The 10,328-nt window shown below is 37.1% G+C and overlaps 2 protein-coding genes across 3 annotated transcripts in view; one reads left to right on the top strand and one right to left on the bottom strand.

Moving 5' to 3' along the window:
• LOC144963231 (neutral protease-like) overlaps nt 1-2,339 on the top strand; it is a 22,637-nt gene extending 20,298 nt beyond the window's left edge. The window contains exon 14 of the mRNA XM_078897069.1: nt 294-2,339. Coding sequence (XP_078753195.1) covers nt 294-568 — 275 coding nt within the window. The 3' untranslated portion in view covers nt 569-2,339. The remainder of the gene's footprint in view (nt 1-293) is intronic.
• Nucleotides 2,340-4,170: 1,831 nt separating this feature from the next.
• On the bottom strand, nt 4,171-10,264 carry LOC144963221 (uncharacterized). Of its 2 annotated transcripts, none has more exons than XM_078897045.1 (2): nt 10,012-10,264; nt 4,171-8,984 (listed from the first exon to the last, which is right to left on the bottom strand). In XM_078897045.1, exon 2 carries the CDS (start codon nt 8,633-8,635, stop codon nt 7,034-7,036), a length of 1,602 nt encoding a protein of 533 aa, XP_078753171.1. In that variant the 5' UTR covers nt 8,636-8,984; nt 10,012-10,264; the 3' UTR covers nt 4,171-7,033. The 2 variants fall into 2 exon arrangements, with proteins under 2 accessions (XP_078753171.1, XP_078753172.1); XM_078897046.1 differs by having other exon boundaries at nt 10,023-10,261.
• Between the last annotated feature and the right edge of the window lie 64 nt (nt 10,265-10,328).

The raw sequence follows: 10,328 nt of genomic DNA, 5'->3' as shown, positions 1-10,328 counted from the left end.
AATGTGATAATAAACCGATAGTTACTATGGAGAGGATTAAACAAATTCGGCTTTCTTACACTTACACCGCATTTTGTGATCCACTAGCTCTTTTCGAAGACCTGTCAACTATTACAAAAATTTCCGTAGAATTACGAAAGTTTGACTCCAATCTTAGAACTTCGTGAGCATTTCTAAGCCAATCAAATTCATTGAACCAAGTTGGTCTTGTTGGTAAATATTTGTGATTACATATCCTCTATTTCTTCATTGATATTATTTTAACGATTTTCATTCGATGATCTTTTCAACAGATCAACCAGGCAACAATAAAGTCTTCCGCCACCCTATCGTGTCTGAATCGAAAAACCCCACGTACGTCATCAGACCAACTAACGGCGCCAGCGTTGTCCAGGTTAAATTAAATGACGGCTGCGCTGCCACCATCTTCTCCATCGTGAACGGCAATAAGGTGTATTACAATTCTAACGCAGTCGTCTTTTCATTGGGGTCTGGGGATCTTGTTGTCGGGGTCACCTCGGATGAGGAAGAGCCTGGCTCTGTCGAACTTCGCTTCAAATTTAACTAAAGAAATACACGTACATCCAGCATTAGCCACTTTTAGAAGACGCTTCACGAACAACTCGATCACAACAAACACGTCACAACAACTACAGTGGAATCCTGATAAACCCAACACCGCCGGACCAGAAATATTGGTTGATCTTAATTAAGCAGGGTTGACTTTATCCATTATCAATGGAACACACTTAGTGATCAGAAAATTTGGTACTAAAAAAAGGTATTGACTTTAAGCAGAAGTTCACTTTAAGAGTGTTGGCTTTATGCAGATTCTACGGTAAATTGGTATAAGAATAATTTAGATTCAATATTGTGAGCGCACATTTTTGATTCAATAATCATTTAACTGCCGCGCTCTAAAAAAATCGTATTTAAATATATATACCCAGAAATCTGGCCATTCAAATATCGACCGATTAAAAAGACCCTCTTCTTGGGAAAAGCTCTCAAAACTGGGACTTCTCGAAGTCGTGATGGTTTTTGCAATCACGAGGGTCATTTTAATCGATCGATGTTTGAAGGACGAGTTTTCTGGCAAAAAAATTTCAGAGTACGGCAGAAAAGGGTGTGACTTTTTCTATTATAATACAAGATTGTAGGTTATGACAGTATAATATGAGGGAAGAAGGAAAAACAATATTTTTGAAAATATATTGCTGTTTCTGGGGTAATGGCTACCTTATTGGATTTTATCAACATTTAAATTTAGGCTTATAATACATATTTCTAAAGGAAAAAATAGTTTGACAGATAAAATCGTAATATTTGAGGTCAAGATACTGCTGGGTCATTGGAGTCTTCATCTAAAAGGGCTATGGCATTGTATACTGTATTTGAATTCTGATGATGGAATATCGCACGTCAATCTATCTACGAGTTTATGAAATGAGATTTGGATTGAACACATTAGCGTCCTCTTTATTTTGTGACATTATTTTTCTTTTTTCATTGTTTCAAGTTTTTTTTTTTTTTTTATGATAGGGATTCTATACAGTACTCTCTGTATTTTAGCACGTTCTCGTGAGAGGCCATAAAGGGTGCTAGAATCCGAGCGGGCCGAAATCCGATGCTAATGGGAGGCAACCAAAACTTCCTGTCAGTCAGCCAGCTCCATGGTGTTGTATTTATTGAAGTGCCTGCTGAAATCTGGTGTGCTAGAACCCAGCGAACACTGTATCGCATCTGTCAAGATGATGCTTCACATAAGATTTACATGGCGATTGTCCTTGCACCTTCGTGTGCGTATTTCAATTTGAGCACAACGCCTAGACCGCTTCTCAAACTTTGGTTTTCAAATATTTTACCTTTTATTTGATTATCCACAATGCCTGCATAAGTTGACTTATTAACGCTTGATATTTGAATATTGATTGCTATTAGATACCTGTTTTTGTTTTGTACTCATGAATCATTGCCAAACAATAAATTATTAAAATGTATACTCTTAATGCTCATTAATCTCGATATATACGATGATGATATTTGTATAAATGTACAAAATTTTTCGACAATCCTACACTTATAGCATAATATTATACAGACTGCAATATCGTTATTATTCCAATTTTAATGAAATAATTTAGTACAGTGGAACTTCAGTATAATAGATCTGGATATAACAGGATTCGGTTATAACAGGGTTTTTAGGCTGGTCCACTGTAGTTTTAAATTTAAAACAATCTAAATAGTCTGTGATATTATATTTATTATAATTATATAAGATACGTACTCATGTGATGTTCATTGGATGACCTAATAAAATGCTGCGTTAAACGTTATCAAGTCTTGGAGTTGGTGATTAAGTCTTATTATATAGTGTGTGACTTGATGGTCTTGTGGTGTCACTCTCGCCTTCCGATCGGTACGTCCTGTGGTTCGATCCTGCCCTGGCTGCACGAAGTTCAATCCTTGGAAAATGCACTTTACTCGCATTCTCTCACCAGACTCAGGTGTTGAGTGGGCTCTCATTATTTGTCTTTAGCTATTAACGGAACATTCCCAGGAATCAAGTCATCACTTTAAAACATACCAATGTATAATGCTATGCGGTTATAACGTACCAATACTCAAAACTATGTGTAACCTTGAATGTTTATAGTATGATGATTTAATTTAGTGAGAACTGCTCATACAAATGGCTGGCTAAAAACAATAACAAAGAGCTGAGTGACGTCAATTTCAGTGTACATCCTTGACCAATACAAGCCATGCTGAGTATTGTGTTTTGATTACGACTTTTACAGCACTTGATACTCTTGTGAAGTGAAAAATTGGGGAAAAGACTCTGATGTGAATGACACCGGTCTAGATATCATATGCAGCTATGTGGTCTTGAGGTTGACACTCGCCTTCGGGTCGGAAGGTCCAAGGTTCGAGTCCCGCTCTAAGCGGCGCATAGTCGAGTCCTTGGAAAAGGCTCTTTACTCACATTCTCTTACCGTACTCAGGTGTAAAATGAGTACCTCGCCATTAACAGCTTTGTCTATGACCGAAAAAAATAATTGTTATATCGCCTCACGGTGATTGATGTCTAGTCCTACATGTTATGTGTTGCTGTTGGCTAGGGACCCCTTGTAAAGCGCTTTTAGCACGTTTAGTGGATATTGCTCTAGTAATATAAATGCTAAGATTTTAGACAGGTGCTTCAGTGGGGAAAAGGTAGATCTTTCTTTCTGGCTTTTGACCATTCGTCCTTCGGACTTATCTTTGTTCGTTTTAAAGAGTTTTACGGTGCTTGCGACACATTTATTGTTTTGTTTGTTTTTAAGGGTTTTACGGCGCTTGCAGCACATTAAGGTCATATCAGCACCAGTAAAAAGGAGGAAAATGCGATGGTAATAAGTTCTAGAATTACAATTAAAGCACCCAAGAAACAGTAAGACAAAGGGGAATTGATTCAAATAGGAAACATATTATGTAGATTACAAGAGCACACTATCCAAGTACTCAGTTTGAGATCAACTAAAAGTCTCATCCAGATAAGAGAGGAATGTTCTTTGGACTGAAAATCCTAATACCCTTCAAAAATTTCAAGCCGGGTTGCCCCTCAACGGACATGCATTTTTGAAGCTTGGCATATGTTGCCTGATAAGGCTTATTAAGCATCAGAAAACCGTTGTCTGGCTTCTTTCTTCTCTCTGCTGGTGAAGCAATGCAATGAGGGAAGAACTCCTCAGCTTTAGCCATATTCACGCCTGAGCCGGTGTACAAGAACTCCATTTCCTCAAGTGCATTTTGTTTTCGCTTTTTTATTTAAAAAAAAAAAAAAAAACTTTGCCAAATTTTGCCAATTTTGGGAAATTTGCCCAAATTTGCGGATCGCCCTGATATCTGCGGCCGCAAATAATGCAGATATGACAGATAAAAGCATAAGGGGATAGAAGACACAGCAAGTGACCTCCTGCCCACCATGGGAGGTCAAAGCTCCCCATCCAACAATCCCGAATAAAGTGGAGAGGGAAAACGGATGAATGGGGGTAAAAGAAATAGCGATAGTGACCTCTCCGTTCATAATGTCACACCCAGACATTCTAATGATGACAAGACAGTACTGTGACATGAAATAAGATACAATGATAAAACTGGTACTGATTACGTAGTAATAATATACTGTTTTAAATTTTGATTTATTCTAACACCAATAAATAATTGCCAATCATAACATTTAAAAACAATCAAATATAAAATATAAATAAACACAACTGTAGTAGTAGTAGTAGTAGTAGTAGTAGTAGTAGTAGTAGTAGTAGTAGTAGTAGTAGTAGTAGTAGTAGTAGTAGTAGTTGTAGTAGTAGTAGTAGTGGTAGTAGTAGTGGTAGTAGTAGTAGTAGTAGTAGTAGTAGTAGTAGTAGTAGTAGTAGTAGTAGTAGTAGTAGTAGTAGTAGTAGTAGTAGTAGTAGTAGCAGTACATAGTAGTATTCTCAACATGTGCAACCATATAAAACATTCAATGAATTAATGGAGACTTTTCACGTTAGCAGAGAGGAGGAAACATTTAATTCCAATGGTGATCATGTTTTGTTTTTGTTTTTAAGGGTTTTACGGCGCTTGCAACACATTTAGGTTATATCAGCGCCAATAAAAAGGAAGAAAATGGGACAGTAAAAAGTTCTAGAATTAAAATTAAAGCACCCAAGAAAAAGTAAGACATAGGGGAACTGGGAACAAATAGGGATCAGATGTAGATTCCAAGAGCATACCACCAATGCACCTAGTTTGAGATCACCTATAATAAGTCTCATCCAGACACAAGCACAAAATCCAACAAAGAGGAATACACTCAAATGCCTACATTATACATTAAAAAAACAATAATACATTACAGAGAGATGATTTACAAGGAAAAAAATATCATCTCCCAAAACAATAACTATGCATTTGACTGTTTCCCTCCCATCTAGGACTCCGGCCAGGGCCAGGACAAAACCAAGTAATCTCATGCCAAGACAAAGGCAGAAAGCAAGTTGGAAAACAGATATAAGGGGATAGAAGACACAGTATGTACCCCCCCCCCCCCTGCCCACTATGGGAGGTCAGGAACCCCACCCAGGTGGCGATCATGAGATTCTCGTCTAGGAGGAGACACCATTTAATTTGACGACCTTCAGTTGTCTCACTATTCGGTGTATCATCATCACCCCCCCCCCCCCCCTCTTTTTGTTGCAAATTCTTTGACTTTTTGCATTTAACATACTTTGGTCAACATTCCCATAATAACTCTCACTTGTGAAAAAAAAAGATGTATATACACATGTCTGTCCCGCCAATCCAAGCAGAAAGGTATACAAATGTTATTGCATTATATATCACGTGGATCTTTTTGCAAACAGAAAACTTAAACACTTCAAATTCTCATTTTCATCCCACTATTTTTGTTGTATTGACAACATTGGAAACTCGAACAAATTTGAGACAAAACATGGAAAATGCTAACGAATCTGACAAGAAACTTATTTTTAAAATTGATAAAAAAGCAACAAATTATTTGTAAAAATGTTGTATTATTTCCACAGTATGTATCAGAAACTGATTGCTCCGGAAGTGAGACTGTATATCCTCTGCAGTCAACACCACATCTGAGGATAACTACAGAGCCTGGGGTAAATAAGTTATATCTTCTTGAGTGGAACAGTGCTAGGGGTGTGACAAGGAACCAGAACCGTGTGATTTTTGACTATGTTACTCTTCTACTATTCAATATAATTTGTCATCCAAAGGAAGTAGTAGTAGCAGAAGCAGTCACTTTTCCATGACCTGAACATAAAGTTTGGGAATGTGATAATGATATCAATGCACAAATTCTAAATGGTAATCTATTCACGACAATGTGGACAGAAAACACTCCTCTGTCTTTTTTGTGTTAGATATTTGTATATATTTTGTTATATCTGTTTTTCCAACATGCTTTCTGTCGGTGGTGTCCGTGCCAACCTGTAACAGGCTACTAAAGCAGTATGGAGTTGTTGAGACCCCCAATATTTTGAACATGCACTGCTTCTCTTCATCCCACACCACATTCAATCCGCAGGCTGGTGTCTTTTCCTTTATGTCTACCCTTACATGCTCAACGGAACATTAACTTTGACGTGACCATGTACCAATGCTCATTTTGGTGACATTATTATACCGTACCAGTCAATTTAGTGAACGAAACCAGTGTTAGGGAGACACATGCATAATTTATGTTTCCCCAATACTGGAAATTCCTAAATAGATATGTCACCATAAGTATCATTTGTACACGGTCACCTCAAAGCTTATATTTCGTTTAGTACAGGAGAGGTTACCCTAATATTGTTATTTGTGTTAGTAAATATTAGGGCGACCAATTATTTTTCTATGTTTCACATAAATGTCAAAAAAGGACAAAAAAGTATTTTTTGATGTTAGTCAAAGTCTGGAGCTACTATTCTGTGCAAATTTTTTCATTCCATCTGTAATCTTAGCATATAGGTCTGGTCTCCCTAAGCTTGATTTGCACAATGGTCGCCCTAAGCTGTAATTAAAAATATCTATATCAAGTGCAGATTGATTACGATTACCATTAACATTAAAACAACTTCAATTTCGATTATTCAGTATGGCAGCAGCAGCAGCGGCAGTAGTAGTAGTAGTAGTAGTAGAAGTAGTAGTAGTAGTAGTAATAGTGGTAGTAGTAGTAGTAGTAGTAGTAGTAGTAGTAGTAGTAGTAGTAGTAGTAGTAGTAGTAGTAGTAGTAGTAGAAGTATTAGTAGCAACTGTGCAAGTTTTAGCATTTACATACACACATACTACATACATACATAAATACATGGATACATACAAATTGGATTGTCTCTGATTATTTCAATAAATTCAAAGAGATATACACAGTAAGCCTATGTATGTCATGTAAAATTTGTAATTAACTGCCATGATATGTATAGATAATAAATACGCTTGAAATTAAATGAGACCAAAATTTGAAAATTGAACACAATAAAACTCGTCTTAGCTAATCCTGACATTCCTCAGTGTCAGTCCCATCATGCATTGTGCGCAAGTGTCGATTTCGATTTTGTAAATGCGCAAATTTCTTGCCACATTTTGGACACACATAGGGCATGAGACCTGTATGGACTCTCACATGAGCTTCCAAGCTACCTTTGTGGGTGAATTGGCGCTGGCACGTCTCACACTCGTACATCTTGATACCGGAGTGGACCACCATGTGGGCCTTCAAACTTCCTTTGGTAACAAACTTCTTGGAGCAGACACCACACTGCCACAGTTTCTCTCCCCTCTCGTGCTTCAAATGGCTTTTAAGAGCTTCACGGGTTTTGAAAGCTTTCCCACAATCAGAGCATGAAAAACAGCGACGGTTGGTATGAACAGTCATTTGATGCCTGTTCAAATCTGACTTCGTCACAAATGAGCTTGGACACATGTGACAATGGTAAGGCCGTTCTCCAGTATGAATGTGACGAATATGACTCAGCAACGACTGCTTTTCAGAACACTTTTTTCCACAATGATCACATGTGAAATTAAGAATTCCTTTGTGTAATCTCATGTGCCTAATCCGATTACTTTTTTCAGAGAATTTCTTTCCACACATTTTACATGGAAATATTTTCGGTTTACGTACTTTTATTCCAAGAATTTCTGATGCTTTCGTCTCCCTCCCACAAGTTTTCATATGATCTAGAAGTGCTTGTCCCAACTTAAATGTCTGGTTACACAATGTGCATTCAGTCTCACTATGTTTCAAAGAAATATGTTTTTGCAATCCTAATAATGTTGTAAAGTCATTCCCACACAAATCACATGTGCAATCTTTAATTCGGCCATGCACCGATGACTGATGCTGAGTTAACTCCATTTGGGTGGAGCAACTTAAGTTACATTCTGAACATGAATATATTTCAGCCTGTGCCGGTTCGGTTTGACTATGCTTGACACTGACATGTCTTTTAAGGCCTAACAGAGTTCGGAACCTGCTATCACACTGGTCACAGTCGTGATGATTGTGCATTGAGACTTGATGATGTTGTAACTCTCTCTTGGTACTAAATCGGTAATGGCAGTCAGAGCATATGTGGGGGCGAACCAAAATGTCATCCTCATTTTCGTAGTATAAAAAATCGCTATCATAGCTGAAATCTTTGCTTTGAAATTTTTTGCGAAGACCATATGAGGTGGAACGTTGAATCTCTACCACACTGTCATCTTGGTTTAAGCTCGAACTATGATTATCCGGGGTGTGGCTTTGAAGAAGAAAACTTACAATATTTCTTTCACTCTCTTCTGAAAGAGAATTTTGATTAATTTGTGCATCATTTAATGAAGCTTTTTCAACGGATTCTGGGTAATTCTTTTTCGGCTGTTTGACATATTTCCGTTTTTTATCTTTACCAGCATCAGACTCTGCTCTTCTCTTCCTCCTCCGAAGTGGAGCATCATCAAGTGTCCTTGGTGGTGGCAATATATCATTTTCAACCCCTGTTGCAATGGAACACTGGGAGGCATTTACCAATATAGGATTCTGCTGATTTGAAAAGTCTGGATTTTCTACAATGATAAAGTCCTCATGATTCATTCCTACTTCTTCAGACATTGCTAATGTATCATTTGATTAATTTTTCTTTAGAAAAACTCTTTCCATATCTTTCCCCTATTTTTGTTGAAATGTTAACAGAATAATCGGTTAATATAGCTTAACCTCTTCTCTAGTCTCAAGACATTATCAAAAATGGCGTGTTCACCGACAATGTTGTAGTGTCTGGCACTGCTTTCTTCAACAACTTTTAATGATATGAGAAACATTTATAATGAGTATTTTGCTCCTTATTTCAAACCACTGATCACCAGATGATGAAGATGGTCATGAAAAGGTTCTGATCACGTACTTCAGATAAAGAATATATGTTAGTTTGTAAAATTGTGGCTGCTTCAAGACGTTGAACCTGGTGAAGAGAAAAAAAAATAAAAATATATATATATAAATTATAAAAATAAAAACCATGAAATAATAGTGCTCAACTTTTTTATAAAAGGAGCTATTTATAAAATATTTCAGGTATAATTATGATCGTCTACAATATTGTTTCGAGCATTCGCTCTCATCAGGAAGTGAAAGTGAAAGTGTAGTTCATTCACTTTCTGATGAGAGCGAATGCTCGAAACAACATTGTAGAAGTTGATCATAATTATACTTGAAATATTTATATATATTCTTTTTAATATATTTTTAAAATCAAGCTTTTATATAGTGCAATATCCATTGAACATGCTCAAAGTCAAAGCGCTTTACAAGGCGTCTCTAGCCAACAGCAACACTGAACATGTAAGATGAGACAAGACACCTGTTAGGCGATATTACAATTTTATTCGGACAGAGACAACACGCTTTTAATGGCAAGACACTCATTTTACACCTGAGTACAGTGAGAGAATGTGAGTAAAGAACCTTGTCCGAGGATTCAACTATAAGGCAAGAGAGACTTGATCTCAGGACCTTCTGATCCGAAAGTGACCAGGTGGCTTAAAGAATGAGGCAACTGTTGCCGAAATATGTCCGACCCTTTAACTTTAATATGAAGTCTGGCGGCACCCTGTACACTATTCTAAAGGATTATTGATGTATTTAAAGGGTCAAAATAAGATTATGTAGTTCTTTCCCTTGAAAATCGGTTATTAATGAGGGCTCGGGAATAAAAAGGATTGAATGGAGGTTCTCGTCATAACCAAGCTCCAGCGTATATATATGGGTAAGGCTCTTGTCTTGTCTTGTGGCTGTGGCAGACAGTCAAGCATGTTGAATCAGCAGCTTTCACGGTTCTTATTTGAAACAATATTTTGTAATATCTGGATAGTAAAAACAGTTTAAAATGACATCATCAAGATCCATATCTCTATTTTGAACAAAAAAAATTCTTGCAAGTTGCAAGTGCCGAGTCAATTATCAACAATGCAGCTCACCACTCCACTCACCGGTGCCTTACTTATGATGAGGTTATTTAGTGGTGACTGGTGATCTCAACCCTGAAGTTGAAGTTTGTTGTCGTTATTCACAGACACTGACGGGTCAACAAAATGCACTCATTATATCTTTGTAAAGGTCTTCTGAACGCCTGATTTAGATTTTCATGTGCACTGTCACTGTAGACTGTCAATTTTTCCACTTTTTAATTTTTTTCTTTTCCATTTTTCTTCGTGTCTCAGGGCTAGCAGGCTAGCAGACAAATAATAATGCCAGATTGGAGTTATTTAGATTTAGGAACATGATAGTCTAAATAAAATCATATTAT

The sequence above is a fragment of the Berghia stephanieae genome, chromosome 1 (assembly GCF_034508935.2).
Source record: "Berghia stephanieae isolate SIO BIC M18660-M18661 chromosome 1, UCSD_Bste_1.3, whole genome shotgun sequence".
NCBI lineage: Eukaryota > Metazoa > Mollusca > Gastropoda > Nudibranchia > Aeolidiidae > Berghia > Berghia stephanieae.
The sequence above is the reverse complement of the archived record's forward strand: the minus strand, read 5'-3'. Positions and strand labels throughout refer to the sequence as shown.

Coding starts and splice junctions, on each gene's coding strand:
- LOC144963221 (XM_078897045.1), bottom strand. CDS start 8,635: ATGTCTGAAGAAGTAGGAATGAATCATGAGGACTTTATCATTGTAGAA.